Here is a 16886-nt window from a genome sequence, read left to right on the forward strand (position 1 = left end):
TTTACATAGTACCATGCAAGTATAACCATCAGTGTCACTGAAATATCAGTCTATTGAAGTTTATGTATAGTGATATAGAATACGTAGAACTATTGAACTTACGCAGAACTCCAGGTAAAAACTATATTTCTCGTAATGTTTATGTACTTTTTGGGAATAATAAAGTAACCATGAGTTGCAAAGTTTCACTGAGGTTCCTATGCTTTGTGATAAATCCTCAAACATGAAAATTAGGAGAAGGGAATGTTCAAATTGTTGAATTTTTCTCAACCAGTTTATACCACACTTGAAATGTTGCTATTTATTGATGAATTACATTTTAGCCACATTCATTGAAGTTCATAGTCTGGACAACAGACTGGTGCTAGTGTACTGTGGTGTGAATTAGGATTCTGCCTTTTCCATCTGACAAGGCCCATTTCCTTGTACTATTTTTGACATGGCAGCTTCAAGAAGAGGTTGTTGTGGTAGGTGTGAAGATAGAATAAGTGCAAGTGATAAGGCTGTTTTGTGTGACATCTGTAAACTTTGGTTTCACAAAGACTGTGAGGGACTAAATGAGGAGCTGTATGCAGCACTTAACAAATTTGGCCATAAAGGATCACAGGATATTCCATGGCAATGCAAGATATGCAAGAGGTATGCATCAGGCTTAATTGTGGAAATAACTAAAATGAAGCAAAAGCAAGATAAGATGGAAGCAAAGTTATTAGAAATTGAAAACAAAACTAAAGAAGCAGAGATATCCCTTGCACATATTGGTGACAAAGTGAGCAACAATGAAGGTAGAATTGAAGAGCTCGAAGGAAAGACTAATATTTCAGACCCCCAAGTAGTTTCAATGCAAAAACAGGTCTCAGAGGAAGTGAAAGAAGCATTAGATAGACAAAGACGGAGAAAAAGAGTTGTCATTAATAACCTCATCAAGGATGAAGTTTCTGACGCAGAAGTTAAAGCTAATGTGGAGCAGCTTTTTCAAAAGTTTGATGTAAGCCCATCAGAAATTGTACTTGTGGAACGATTGACGGACAGAAGATTTCTTAGCGTTGAATTACAACATGGTGAGGTTCGATCCAAGTTACTCAAACGGGCAAAAGAACTCAGAAATTACCCTGATTATATGAATATCTACATCAGACCTGATTTAACTTTCCTTCAGAGGAAAGAAGGGAAGCAGTTGAGAGAGGAAATGCAGTCAAGAATGAGGAATGGTGAAAAAAACTTAAGGATCATTGGGGGCAAAATTATTCAAGTGTTGGCCCCCAATACCCCGCCACAGGAGTAATTTGGGATTCAGATGTAAATAGTGTAAAGAGGAATTTTAGTTTTGTTCATGAAAAATCTCAGAAAACACCAGTTAGCAAGGACAATATAACTCTACAGGTGGATAAACTTAAAGTGTTTTATGTTAATGCGCGTAGCATTGTTAACAAGATATCTCTGTTGGAGGCATATATAAGTGAGCTGGAACCAGACATTGTTGGTATTAGTGAGTCATGGGTTACTGAATCAATTTTGGAAAGTGAACTAGATATTTCTGGATTCACTGCTTATGTTGTGAACAGAAACCCTCTTAGAGCTTCAAGAGGTGGTGGTGTTATTTTATATGTGAAAAATGATTTATCTCATGAACTTGTTACCTCTTTTGATCCTACACATGAGTCTGAAAGTGTGTGGTGCAAAATAAGGACAAAACAACATAGTGAGGTGTTTATCGGTGTGTGTTATGATAGTACAAGCAATACAATTGAAGATAGTGACAAACTTTATAATGTGATAAAATGTGCTTCAAAAGAGCATTCACTGATAATGGGTGATTTCAATCGAAGGGGAATTGACTGGTCAACGTTAACAGCCAACAGCGAGGGTCAAGCTTTACTTGATCTTTTTCAAGACCTTTTTCTCACTCAGCATGTTTTTGTACCAACAAGAGGTGACTCTATACTGGATTTGGTTTTCAGTTCTGAACCTGGGATGGTAGAAGATGTTAATGTTATGGAACGATTTGGAACTAGTGACCACAATATAGTCACGTTTGAGCTTATTGTTCAAGTGAATGTCAAAAAGGTGATTAACAAGTTCCGAGACTTTAGAAAGGCTGATTATAATGGGATGAGAAGATATCTGCAAAGTATTGATTGGAATAAGTTATTTGATGGTCTGAATACTGTTGACATGTGGCACCATTTCAAGATTATTTTGAATAAGGCGATGGATGACTTTGTTCCCTGGAGTCAGAGAAAAAGAAGTAAAAAGCCTATTTGGATGGATTACAAGGCTTTTCAAGCACGCAAGAGAAAGTACAAGAAATGGAAACTATTCAGAATGTTACAAACAAAGACAGCAGAGTCAGAATATAAGAAAGCTCTTAATGAAGCTACAACAGAATTAAGAAGGTCTAAAAGACGGTTTGAAAGAAAACTCGGCGATAAGATTAAAGAAGATACAAAGTCATTCTATTCCTTTGTACGTTCAAAATGTAAAACTAAAGATACTGTGGGACCTCTTCATAATTCAGAGGGTGATGTGGTGTTTGACAATCAATCTATGGCAAGTATATTGAATCAATATTTTTCGTCGGTGTTTACTTGTGAATCAACTGAACATTTACCAGTGCCTGATCGTGTTTTTACAAGAGGAAGTGAGGAAGTATTGTCAGGTCTGTGCTTTACTCATGATGATGTTTTAAAGAAGATTAAGAGCTTGAAGCCAAACAAAGCTCCAGGACCGGATAATGTGTATAATAACATTTTAAAGTCCATGGCTCCAGAAATTTCCGGCCCTCTTGCCATATTATTTAACAAATCTCTGGATGAAGGTATTGTCCCAGATGATTGGCGTGAAGCTAATGTAATACCTATCTTCAAAAAAGGTTCAAAGCATGATCCATGTAATTATCGTCCTGTAAGTCTGACATCCACGGCTTGTAAAATTCTGGAAATGTTGATAAAGGATGCTATTATTAAACACTTGGATGATCATCAATTATTAAAGGATACACAACATGGATTTACTAAAGGACGTTCTACTCTCTCAAATCTTCTGACTTTTCTTGAATATGTTACCAATGAAGTTGACAAAGGTTATCCAGTTGATGTTGTATATCTTGACTTTGCTAAAGCTTTTGATAAGGTGGCACATAAAAGGCTTGTTTCCAAAATTGAATCTCATGGTATTTCTGGATCAGTGAGCGCATGGATTTCAGCCTGGCTTAATGGTAGAAGACAGCGAGTGGCTTTGAATGGTACTTTTTCATCATGGTTGCCAGTTAGAAGTGGAGTTCCACAGGGTTCAGTCCTTGGACCATCATTATTCTTGATTTTCATCAATGATATTGATGATGAAATCTCTAGCCATGTTTTAAAATTTGCAGATGACACTAAAGTTTTTACCAGGATTGAAGATGAAAACGATGCATTATCTTTGCAAGATGATATCAATAAGCTGCATCTCTGGTCTGAGAAATGGCAAATGTTATTTAATGTCAGCAAGTGTAAGATTCTGCATTAGAAAATTGCCATACAATGAAAGACTTTCTGCTCTAAATCTCACAACATTATCCACCAGAAGACTAAGAGGAGATTTAATTGAAGCTTTTAAAATTATGAAAGGTTTCGTAAAAGCTAGCCCTCAATTATGGTTTGAATTTAGCGACATCTCTTTTACTAGAGGCCATTCAATGAAACTGTGCGCAAAATATTCAAAATTGAATGTACGCAGACATTTTTTTTCGGTCAGGGTTGTATCCGAATGGAATGCCCTTCCACAGTCTGCCATTGATGCTACCAGTATTAATCAGTTCAAGGGAATTTTGGACAGATATCTGCATTGTAGGGGAGTTACAAGAGCTGTGCTCTCTCTCCCTTCTTCATCCCACACTACATCTCTCTAGTGATGAGGTGTGGGATATAGGTGAATACAGGTGAACAGAGAAGGCCAATGCCTAATAATTATTGTAGCATGTAAGGACTCAAATCCACCTACTTTTTATTTTTAAATTTCGTGCTTATGAGATATTTTTGCCTCACACTTAATAATATGTATTCAAAAAGAAGACATGAAAATGAGTTGGGAAATACTGACAAGGTCTACGAACTTTCCAGAAAGTAGTAGTGTTACTGGTTTCCGTTTATTTTACGAGGGATGTGTTAGGGGTATGAATCTGATGAATTTACCATCTTACGGATTCATCGGATTCATCGTTTAATGCGACCAAACAATCAGTTTGTTGAGTTAACATAGGCCTACCTCACAATGTTGATATACCTCATAACCAAATTTAAAACGCCTAAATAACCGGAGCTTCATCCCTGGACACAAATTACGGCCCAGACCTACATTCAAGAGACATTTCAGCATAAGTTAAGTGCTGCAGCTTCTGTTGCAGCTATGCAGTTTACGTAAAAAAAAACATAGGATGGGGAGGTGGGTAGGAGGTGTTTCTTAACCCCTAATTTTTACTGTGATGTGCACGTTGTACTAGTGCATCAAACTTGCAAAATGTCCTCCCTGTCTGGTTGCTTGCTCCAACGTGCCCACCTTTTTACTTTTAAGCGCCATCACTAATTGGGACGATATAGACTTGTTCGTGTATAATTTACAGTTGAAATAATTTTCCACAATTTGCTAGATATACTGCTAGTTGAAATGAATAATTATCAGTGTGGTAGTCGAGATATGTTATATCGAGACCTTGGGGACTGAGACCTCTCTTAAGTCATTACCATTGACAGCGTCGAACAAATTTGTTAATATGTATTATACTTTATGCAAAAGTTTACGCATGACACAACATGGCGGTACCCTTTTAATAGCAGTAAAATCGTGCAGTAGTTAACTAGTTACACCCTTCTTGTGAAAAGAATACTGAAAAAATGGCTGCATATCGAATAGTTCAATCAAGCAGAACGATGCGACCACTTTTGCTAAGCGATAATTGTCGACGAGGCCAACTGTCATTGAAATGTTATCCACCTGCAATAATAATGTAATGATGTAAAAAATATTTGATTTGACAGACAAATAAAAAATGTTATGTATAAATACGTACACATTTGGTGAATATTAAAGGCCTAGCGACATGCATCGGAAGATTCGAATATATTACCTACCTTATTTCGTAATTGTAGTTGTCATGTCACAGTCGGCGGAAACACAAGCACAATAAAAAAATGTTTGCGTAATACCGTACATATCTAAACTTTTGAGAACCAAGGAAAATTGCTGTTTCAACAGGCTTTAGCAGGAAAGTTATGGAAGGGATGCTACTAAATTCCAAGAAAATTATTTATAAGTCAAAAATGTTTTACTTACCTTGTAAAAAAACCCAACAAAGTTAGCCTTTAGAAAGACGATACCTAATTACAGTAGAAATTTGGGAAGGATCATCAGCCTATGGTATCATGTATACAGAGCTAAACACGCGCCGAAAAATCTACATGTTTCTCACGTGCATATCCATGACAGACGAGAAAACGGTAGCATGCTAGGTACTTTACAGTTTGGTCAGGGACATTGTATCCACTGTTACTTCAGGACCCCGAAAGCAAAACTCAGAAATAATTTAATAAAATCATAACTAAGTAAGTTTTTATGTATCCAAATCAATAGGGTTTTGCTGGGGTACGGGGTATCTTTGTTCCAAGTATCAAAGCATACTGCGTCACATCCACACCCACAGACATCCGAACACACGCCACCGCCATTGCATTGGTTACAATTAACATTTAAAATGAAAATCCGAGTTTGTAGGTTTATGAGAGCTGGTAAATCCGTAAAGGAACCTTTAGGGTCAATGCGCTTTCAGTTTCCAGTGACATAGCACTTGAAGGTTTTTTTTTTAGAAGAGGTAAAATGGGGAGGGTTACTGTGATAATAATGCTATGCTGATATACAACACAAAACAAATACCATTTATTACAATTTACAAATAAAAGGTTGCAACGGCTTAAGTATATAGTCAAGTCGCAAAAAAAAGTAATCAATAACAGTAAACACAATGCAATGACATTCTGGCAAGTTATGCGGTCAATAATCATCTGCTTGCCCTTAAACAAATAACATGACAGATACAATTATTAAAATGCATTGTGATTTAATATGATGGTGCAAAATACCTGCACAAATGGTAGTAGCATTCAGCGCTGGACTCTTTGGACCTTCTCCCTTCTCTCCTTCTCTTACTGCTGCTACACAGAATGAGTATCTTTCCTCTGGTATGAGGGCCGTAAAGGTGAAATTCAATGTCTTGATAGATGTAGACGTATCCTGGATAGACCAATTCAGTCCTGATGCCAGCTTGTAGTAAGGCGTATACCCGATGACAGGAGGGTCCCCATCTTCAATTTCTTCATCCCAGGCTGACCAGCTGATGGTGACTGTTGAATCGGTTATTAGATCTGCTTTTGGAGCAGATTGCAGTTCAGGGAGATCTAGAAGCCCAAATGGGAAATAAGAATTACAGATTATCTACTGGAAGACATCATTGTTGACTGTATAATGTTATGTCAGACGTGAGCATGGTTTATCGCTATAAACAATGAACACTATAATACTATTAAAGAATGAGTAATTGTCATCATGATTACAGGTGGTCATGGAGTATAGCATTGAAGTCAGTTGTATAGTATAGACCTAGTCGACATCTTGTGATAATACACTTTTTGTACATATCATCTAAATACTGCCTTAGGTAATATTGTTGCTAGCTTTAGGGATAGTCTGTAATTCAATAACATTTCTATAAAGCAGTGTACAATAAAGCGTTATTAATGGCTATTCATAGTTTGCAATCAGCTTTAATTTTTACTTATGAGATATTGTTGACATACTATGACATGTGATCATGTGATTGTGCTCGGAACAATTACACAAATAATATAGTTCAAGAAACATTGCCTTTGGATATATCGTATTTCAGAGGTTTGATTCTTACACAAGTTGATTTCACTAACATCCATCTGTACCAAAACAATATGACATTGGTACTCATCAAACTACATGAACTAGCTTAAAACATTATAAGGTCCAACAGCATTGATGCTGAAAATTATTTTGCCTAACATAGTTTTCAAATTGAAAGTTAAGTAAAATAAAGAAGAAAATATTTAAGTTCAGCTACACTAATGGTACAGTGTAATAATAGTTAAGTTAAATAGTAACTTGAACCTCAATTGATATACCACTATCAACAGAGTAAAATGAAATGAAATCTCTAAATATAACTAAAATAAATAAAGCAAGTGTGGTAGCATGAGAGTACGTGCTACATTACTTACTTTCCAATTGTCTTCTTTACAATAAGAGGTATTGTCATATCATGGTAAGTGTATATTATAACCATCCGCCTTTGGATCCGTCTTTCTATAGTGTTTCTTAGTCACTGTTACAAAGTTGGAAACTGTTTGCCGAAGAGTGTTTAAAAGAAACAGAAAATTGAAGTTGTCGTCTTCCTGCTCAATGAAGAGACCACGGTTGACACCTTGAGTGCTAATGTAACCTATGCAATTATGCTACTCACCAAATACATCTATAGTTATGTTATATACTGCATATCTGTTGCCATCTTTCCTCAGCTGACAGTAAAGTGTCTGTCCATCTGTGACATTGTCTACTAGGAATGGAGCGGTTCTTGTTGTTGCATTACCAAAAATATAATCAGGAGAAATACCATTGTCATCTAAATTCTCATGATGTCTTGGCAGAACAAAATCTAACTGATTAATGTCTGAAGGACTTGGACCCTTAGCTGCTGTGCAAGTCACAGGAGCTGTTACTCCGGGATTTTTACGGGTATAGGAGGCATCTATTAGACCTTAAATGAGGAAAGAATGAGAAACACTCATAGCAGTCTTTATAACACATCAGATTATACTCTGCTAGGACCACAACATTTTACCAGTATTTTCATTGCAATGCACAGAAAATGCTTTGCTGAAAATGAACTGATATTAAAAATATAATATGTTGATTATACAGAAATGAAAATGAGATAATATTGTGATGAGAATATACTGCTATTGTGAAGTGCAATGTTTTGAGCATCACATACCGAATTTATAAAATGAAATAATGATTATATAGAAAGAATAACTGAAAACAAACCTTAAGCATATTGCAACCCCACCCCCGCCACTCTCCTCAATTTTCAAGGAGTACACCTATAGTAATATATGCAGAGACAAACGATTTGTGTGCTTGACTCAACCCTGGATTGTCATAAACTTAATGATATAAAGCAGTATGAAAAAGCAATGATATAAAACATTACAAACCGTAAATTGACCCAAATTCCATTTGTAGTGTCACTCGCATGCAAAGTTAGTTGCTTAATAATGCACATAAATACACAGGAACAATTTAAACATGAATGCATGTTCCTTCAATTAAAATTCTCTATGTTACTGGTAACAGTGATTTATCATATACCCATTGATGTAGGCAGTATTAAAGAAACAAACTGATCTACATCTAACAAAACTAGAATTATTTATTTAAATCAGCAACTGAAAAATAATTGATTGAGGCATTTCTTACAACCAAGTTCCCTACTTTGTAAAAAGAAAACAATTCGCACATTTACTACTGTCAATAAAACAGTCTGTGTTTCGTTTTCATTTATTGCGGGTAAAAAGCTTTACCATAACAATAATCAAGCTCAAACAAGAACTATAGAAGGCAAATACTCCTCGCGTCACCTATAGCAATGAATCATGTTAGTATGGCATTTTTTTCTTCATGACTATCAACTTTTCTTCAAGCTTTCTTTAAATATCATTTCATATAAACGAGAAACCATCCCGATGCAATCTTGACAGAATGTTTCTTACCTGTCTGACATAAGTTGGGTGAAAATAGTTCCACCCATTCAGGATTGCAACCTCCAGAGCAGCTTCCTGTTACTTTGTTACAGTAACTTTCTGAACAATGACAGTCACCCTCACAGCCGTACCCAAAGCGTGGCCCTAGGCATTCTGTAAATCAAAATGCTCTACATTCATTCACTGTAATATTAACTATTGTAATATCTTTGTATATGATGCCCTCGTTAAATGTACTACCAATGAATCGAAAAGCAAAGATAGTCTGCACTCAATTGCTAACTGGCATATATATATATATATATATATATATATATATATATATATATATATATATATATATATATATATATATATATATATATATATATATATATATATATATAATTATCGCTAGGTAACACGTTTCATTACAACGAGACAGCTAGCATTCTGATTACTTTGATATTTGGAAGTTGCAGTTCAGCTCTGACCAAGCATCTTGTTGATGTACGATTTAACCCTGCAGCTTGAAGAAAACTACTGTAAACTGCATGAAAATTGATTATGATTACTGTGCCACCTCAAGGGAAATGAACACATTTCCATGCTGACACAATTCTTCTTAAATATTATATGCCACACTCTCGTTGTGGCGATGAATTTTCCAGAATTTGTAACTTCTACAAATATTGAGAGAAATGGAACTGCTTTGAGAACAAAGTTATTATATTGTGTTGAATTTCTATCTGAACTCCCGTTATTCACACAATTTTCAATCCAGACTCAAGCCTTACCTTCACATTTCACTTGTCCTGTGTGAACTTCATAGCCTGGAGCACAACTTTGGTTTGGACATTCTCCCGTTATCTTATCACATGTAACATTCCCCATGCAGTGACATTTATCAGTGCAGCTAGATCCATAATAGTTAGTAGTACAAACATCAGGAACTGCAGGAATTAAAACATACCTTTCAAGATGCATTTGAAGTTTTAAGGATTGCTTCTTTTTGTTGTTACGGAAAATGTAAGGATGACAGTAGACGACTTTCAAGAACAATATATTAAGTATTCATGCAACCTGACCAGTCTCAGCCGCCGTTCTAAGATGTATTTTTTTTTTATGGCATGCAGTTTTAGCGATATGAGTTGTCAAGGTCTAAGAGTAAGAAGAAAATTTGACAGTGGCAACAAAAGAAGTCTAAATTATCACACCAAACAAAGCTCAGTAGGAAGCTGTTCCATGGGATCCTGCAACACATTCTCATTGTACAAAGGATAAACATGTTTTGCTATGTAAATTAAGCTGCAACTTACCGCAGTGGAGTAGGTCTGAGATCAGGGCAAGTCATTTTCTACTAATGATGAATCAAATGTCATGTTTGGATCAATATCCATCAAGTAACACTACTAACCCTGACAATTAGTCCCTGACCATCCACTACTACATCCTGGTGGTGATCCTGTACATACTCCTGTATATCTGTCACACTGGCCAGACAGACAGTGACAGGTCTGTAGGCAGCTGGCACCATAGGTTCCTGGATCACATGCTGATGGCAAAGTAAATAACTTGCTTAGTTGAATGAACTTGTAACTGATGGGAAGTTGTTTACTCTATTAACTACTTTAATGTCACAGTCCAAAGCATCTTTACTAACAATTTCTTAAAACTTAGCAGAAAAAACACTCACACGCATCCTTCCAACTTCCAGTATTTATTCCCCTTGTGAGATATTGTATCACACAAAGTATTGCCTGCAAACCTAGCCTGTATTGAAGATGGTGAATGTGAGGTAGAAGTTACAGCCTACGCTAAACTCCAACTGACCTGCTTGCTTTTTCTTTAAATGATGACCTGCCTCCCTTTTTGCATAAGTTAATAGTCAATTAATTATTGTGATAACATAAAATATAAAAAAATTGTTTCAATAAAAATGATGAATGTACAACAAAATGAAGAGATCAAAAGATGTAGGAAAAATGTAGCATTTTGCAATAGCAATAGACACTTATTGGCTTGAGGGACGGAGTGCACAAAAGTACTTTCAATATACGTCATTTCTGTTACTTATTACAAATTCCAATCCACTTTTCAAATTGATTAAGTGGTGTTGAAAAATTCTCATTGATAACTTCAGATATTTTGCGCCTTTGCAAAAGAAGGAATCGTGAGCGATCAAATGCGAGGGGAAAAAAACGTGTTATCCATGTCATTAGAGATGAATATAAAGCCAATATATTCTTGAATCTTTTTATTTTAACTTCAAATAGAAATCACTCAACCTTTCAGGATTACAGCCTATGAGGTGGAGAGAAGAGGCGGCGGTGGGTAGTGATAGGTGAGTTACCGCTTCAATACTTGCATATTCATCAGTGACTAACCCTCACTCTTACCCTTAAAAAGCCCCATCTGACCAATTGGAATATCAAACATGCTACAGCTCAGTTAACATGATTGTATGAAATCAATCAATGCCAAAACAAAGTACCTAGTATTTTTACCATATTTGCGAAATTCGGAACTTAGTCAGACACAGCTTAATGAAAGTTATCTCCAACATTGCAAGCGGCTACCTTAGTAAGCTCTACAGAAATTGATTATATTAATGTGCATTACTTTGTAAAAAAGAGGAAATTCCTGTTGACAAAACAAGAAGGAAGTCAATATAAAGGACATACAATATGTTGCATGTCAGTCTTTTTACAGATTTTTAATATGAAATTCAAAATCTTTTAACTTTTGAAAACTGCTTACCTGGAGTAAAGTTAAAAAGTTGATATATTTCAGAAAGTATAAAATCCATTTTGTTTATTTAAACTGCATGGCCACATTTTTACCCATCGACAGGAGAAATATAAAATGTGACATTTCAGTTTGACATTAATGATGCAACTTTTGATGCCTATCATTCTTCTGGAAAGGGTTGTACACAGAATTTTTTACCTCTGTATATTTGGCAATCTGAAGTAAATATGAATAATTCTGATCTCTCAAATGAGAGAAAAAAATCACACAAACAGATTTATGTAACACATTTAAGGCAAATGGGAGTTTTGAGCAAATCATCAGATGGTCATATGTAAAAAAAACGCAAATAGTATGGCGCTAAATTTTGGGTGATGTTATTACAGGTTAGAATGTCATTATTCTGATCGAGGTTTATCCAAATAAGAAAGGAACTGCTTTGGAACGGTTGCAGATAGGTCACAAGGTTCACGCCAAGCTTTGCACTGTTTGAAAATTCAGTATACAGATCTTTCACCTAAAATACACCTTACGAATATCAAGTTGCATCTTTTTTATGGTGCATACATAAGAGACAGGCCTGGAGCTTCCTTTGCTCAACGTTTTATATCTCAGGTCTCCCCATAGGGCCCGTGTTTTGACCTTCTGACGGAGGGACCATTTTTTTCATCATAAGTGGAATTCATTAAGCCCTCGTTGATCTTGGTAATACATCTATTGCTAGAAAAAAACCGAGTTGCTGGTTTGAGGTACTGTATTACCAAGTGTCTCAAATATTTATTTTTAAAGTAAAAAGTTGAATTTTTGATGAATTCAGCTTCAAAACTGAGATAGTCGTTGCTGGTTTGACGATATGTTCTAAATGTTTGACAAAAAATAAACCAACAAAATAGTTCTTTGTAACTTATTGTAGTGGAAAGTATAACTAGTGTCCATTTTCAGTGATATATGTGCAACAACTTCTGGAAGGCTGTACCATCTGGAAAACTTTAGTTAAGACAGAGCTAAATACTCATGTGACTAAATTTTGTGTATCATGGGATCATTAAATGAAGTTTTGGCAGAAGTCTGGGGTGGTGATCTGACAATTTCTTGCTAAAATGACACATAAACCTGCTGTTTGAAATTCGACACCCCCACCTAAATTATTTCCCTCGCACTGAAATTCCATACCTGACAAACATTTCACAATGCTGGCTACACCCTCTCCCCATCCCCCCTCCCACCCCTCTGAGAGTTTTATCTGTTTTTCTTGAATGTAAGATGAAGGCGTTAAGGGAATACTTTGTCGATACTTCTGGGAGTTTTACATGTAATACAGCACTTTTTCTACCTGAAAGCTAAACTTTTGTGTCTCCAAACACAAGGGACGGAATTTTAAGCATTTTTTTTTAAAGCATTTTTTAATATTTTCCCAGTTATGTAGGCATTTTTTGTACTTTCATTGCATTGCACAGAATGTCAGACTATAAGTGTAGGGTTTTACATTGTAGCCTAATAAGTAGTAGAGTTGTAGGAATAGTTATTCCTTGTAGAAAGTCTTCAGAAGAAGATCACTTTTTTAAACTTCACTTACTAATAACATGAAAACATAACATAAAGAATGCTTCAATTTGTCACTACTACATCCGTACCCCGCACCCACCCACTTCACATGTATTTACCAGATCCTATTATATCAATTTCCAAAATTCGGAATTTGGCGCTGACTCCGGCAAAGCCAGTATCCGACCATAATTTAAATTCCAAAACTGATACATCCCTTAATTATAATTTAAATAAGGAATGATAACATCTTTACTAAAACATGATGGAATTAAAACATATGTTGAAATATTAAAGTAAGCTCTACCGGTAAGGCAGTCCAACCCCTTCCATCCTGTGTTACAGCTACAGCCGTATGGGTGAGCGAGGCAGAAGAGGTATTTACTGCAACTGTCAGAACCACCACCGCTAGAACATCTCCTCTCACACGTGTCTCCATACCTGTTACCTCCACATTCTAACAGGAAAATATAAATTAATTACAAAGCCGCCCTAGTAACGTTACAAGAAACTCAAATTCAGTACTGCTCCCAAAAGGCATGCAACTTCACTAGACAGCAACTTCATATGTATAGTCAGTTGCAGAATATGTCATTGCTTAAAAGCAAAAGAACAGAAACAGAAAGTATTTGATTACCTTAACTGTATTCAGCAATGTCATATACTGAGGCTAGTGCAATTGACCTCGGTATCATCAACAAGTTAGGAAATTATTTAAAATACCAACATAGGGTGCAAACACCATTTCATTTATTTCACAGACAATATCCATATATAATGATCCTGACAACCCTTATATGCAGCCTAATCACGAATGTGTTGACTATAAAGGACTAAATCCAATTGATATTCGTTGCAAATGACAGTCCAATGCTGTTTTTCCTGACACTTATCTCAGAACCATCAACGGTCCGCTGTAAGTGTTTATGTTGAGATTTTGCAATTGTGAGATAAATTTACCAATGTATTGATCTTGAAATAATACACATGTAGGATTTGCATAAACTATTCGTGATACTCTAAGTAAATGAATACTAGCTGAAAGTATCCTGCAGTTATTAAACCTACATGCAAATAATCTGGATGGGCTATTGGGGGGGGGGGGGGGGGCAAATCACTAGATGAATCACAAACAGCATGCAGTGGCTCACAGGGCTAATATTGCTCAAATTTTATTTGTAAAGGAAGTTTCTCAAATCACAAAATAATTGCACACACTTGTATTTTTCAATTACTGAACACACTACTCTGTTGTTCAAATAAGGCCTAACATTCACCGTTTCAGAACTGTTTTTAATCTGCAGGTATGGTATGTATCGGTTTCAAATTACCAACATCACACATTTACATGCAATAAACAAGGTCTAAAGCTTTCATACAGTAGACCTGAGCCATTACTTGGTTCCCTTTAGCAAATCATTTTTTTGTTCAATGAAATACGAAGTGGATTGCCAGTGAGCTTGAATAAATGTTATTTACATTTACAATTTGAAAGTCGCATTATGCAGAATCTCTCTCTGTCATGAAGATTTACAGATTTATTTCATAAAAAAAATATTTCTCAGTAAAACATTTAGAACATTGTTACCTTCTTCACAATGTGTTCCTTTGAACCCAGGGGCACAAATGCATTTTCCACTTGTCTCGTCACAAATGCCTCTGTTATAGCAGTTATCACATATACCATCACAAGCATCTGGGCCCCATCGATGAGCTGGACAAGCTGGTGTTATGAAAAGATCGTGTTAAGATGTAAATTATGACTGTGAAGCTGAAATAATAGTAAGTTATATGTTACTATAGTAAAAAGAGCTGTACCTTTATTCAATAACTTTATAGAACTGCATTTTATATTGTGGATCACAACTTACAACCATGATATATTTCCCTATACGTTAATGCAACTGCATCTTAGATCCATACTTTCTCTGATCTAGTCTCAATTGTCCTGATTGATACAGGTGTGGTCGCTTCCATACGAAAGTAATTAATAAGGTAGTCATATCAAATGTTTTTTTTTTTTTTTATAACGGTTTCCCATCACATTTTGATCATATCCTCTTTTAAAGGAGGAATAAACCATGTAATTTGTCAGTAACCGCATATTAGAGGCTTATATTCTTACGTCCTCTGTTAAATAACTTGCCAAAACTACCTATTCCCGATTTTTTTTTAGGAATAAACTAATTATTATCATAAAGTCAATGGAAAACGTTGTTAAGCTATTCCTGCCGGGTAAAAATGTTTCCACAGAAAAAAAGAACGTACAAAATTCACAAACGCACCAGGCTTGCCACTCAGTCGCAGAACTGTCCCTAGTGTTAGCGGAACTAGAATCATAGTAACTGCTAGTGTCGGCACCATATGTGATATGTTTAGCTAGCTCTAAGGCTCATTGTTTCAGTTCCTCCACTGTTCAATTTAGTCTCGATTTGATAGCAGTTAAGTCCAAATGCATCCATGTTCTCCTTTTTTCAAACAATCCCAAGCCCGGAAAGTGTTATGGAAGAAAACTATGACTAGATATTGCCTTAGCTATCATGAAGTGTTAGGAAGTGTAAGGCTCAGAAGGATTTAATGTGTTGATATGCGATCTGTGGCTTGCTTATTTCACGAAATAAGCGTGAACTGTCGAAGTTCAAAAATACTAGGAAAGCCAAGGGTGACAATCGAATGTTAAGGTTAAAAGATATGCTTTCAAAAGTTCGTGTTACTCGAAAAGAGCATACTGCAAAACGGTATTCTCTAAGCAGAAATGGCAAGGTTTTATTTTTCCTTTAGGTAATGCACAAGTTTCTCAAACATGCTGTCCTTGCTCTCATACTAGTTTTGAAATTAAAAAAAAGAGGAGATAATTGCTTCTTGTTAGCTTGTGATGGTTATTCAACACAAAAATATATATTGGGGACAGGAAATTGATCTAGAAATGATTTAGTTGTATATTCATAAAGAAATGTAATCAATACCAATTAGTCTATATGAAATTAGAATTAATTTCTGTAATTTCAACTTTCAATTGTTATATCTTTCTAGACTGTACCAAGTTACCTTTGGTGAAGGATGCTCTTTAAAACGTTATTTAAAATCGGACGTAAAGTAATCCATCTCAGACAACGACAATTCTTCATAATATTTCTAATTAGTGAATTAAGTTTTTAAATTTAAAAAAAAATTCATATATTTTCTCAGATGCCTTATGTAAATTTAAATTAGCCTGCCTATAGAAATAAAGTCCTCAATTTCACTCGAGCATTAATAATATGTTACTTAATAGCATAAACTACCCCAAGTACTTGCATAGGGATTCATCCTTGAGCGCACCACAAAACGACAATTTTCAGAGTTTCAACTTTTGGGAAATTTAGTACATCTCGTAAAACACAAGTTTCAGAGGTTTGACATTTTGGCAAGATGGTAGCAAGTGTGCAGAATTCTCAGGTTCAGTCTTTTATGGTTTGACAGTGTGTTTAATTAGTTGTCGATATGCATGTCTATTTTGCGCTTCCTTAGAATAGTGATAAACTAGGATAAACACTGTGAGTAAATATTCCATATAAATCATATTTCAAAGATATAACAATACAAACCCTTTATTGTTATATAAGGTAAGTACAGCTTAGAAGAACTATCATGATTTGCTAAATGGGGGAAAGGGAGAATTTATCTGGTAAAATAGTTTACACTTTAATCAACCATCAATCATCTAGGCACAAGGCATTGAGTTGGGTTATTCAAATGACGGTATAGATTATATCACTTCATGGTGTCATGAACCACAATCTTGTTGGGCTT

The 16886-nt window shown here is 35.5% G+C and overlaps 1 protein-coding gene across 1 annotated transcript in view; it reads right to left on the bottom strand.

Moving 5' to 3' along the window:
* LOC139982777 (uncharacterized) overlaps positions 1–16886 on the bottom strand; it is a 48560-nt gene that overhangs the window by 18636 nt on the left and 13038 nt on the right. The window contains exons 5-11 of the mRNA XM_071995868.1: positions 14683–14817; positions 13402–13551; positions 10216–10353; positions 9596–9751; positions 8829–8972; positions 7520–7813; positions 6117–6431 (exon numbers count right to left, since the gene is read on the bottom strand). Of these exons, the coding sequence (XP_071851969.1) occupies positions 6117–6431; positions 7520–7813; positions 8829–8972; positions 9596–9751; positions 10216–10353; positions 13402–13551; positions 14683–14817 (1332 nt within the window). The remainder of the gene's footprint in view (positions 1–6116; positions 6432–7519; positions 7814–8828; positions 8973–9595; positions 9752–10215; positions 10354–13401; positions 13552–14682; positions 14818–16886) is intronic.

Source organism: Apostichopus japonicus, chromosome 16 (assembly GCF_037975245.1).
Source record: "Apostichopus japonicus isolate 1M-3 chromosome 16, ASM3797524v1, whole genome shotgun sequence".
In the NCBI taxonomy this organism is placed as follows: Eukaryota; Metazoa; Echinodermata; class Holothuroidea; order Aspidochirotida; family Stichopodidae; genus Apostichopus; species Apostichopus japonicus.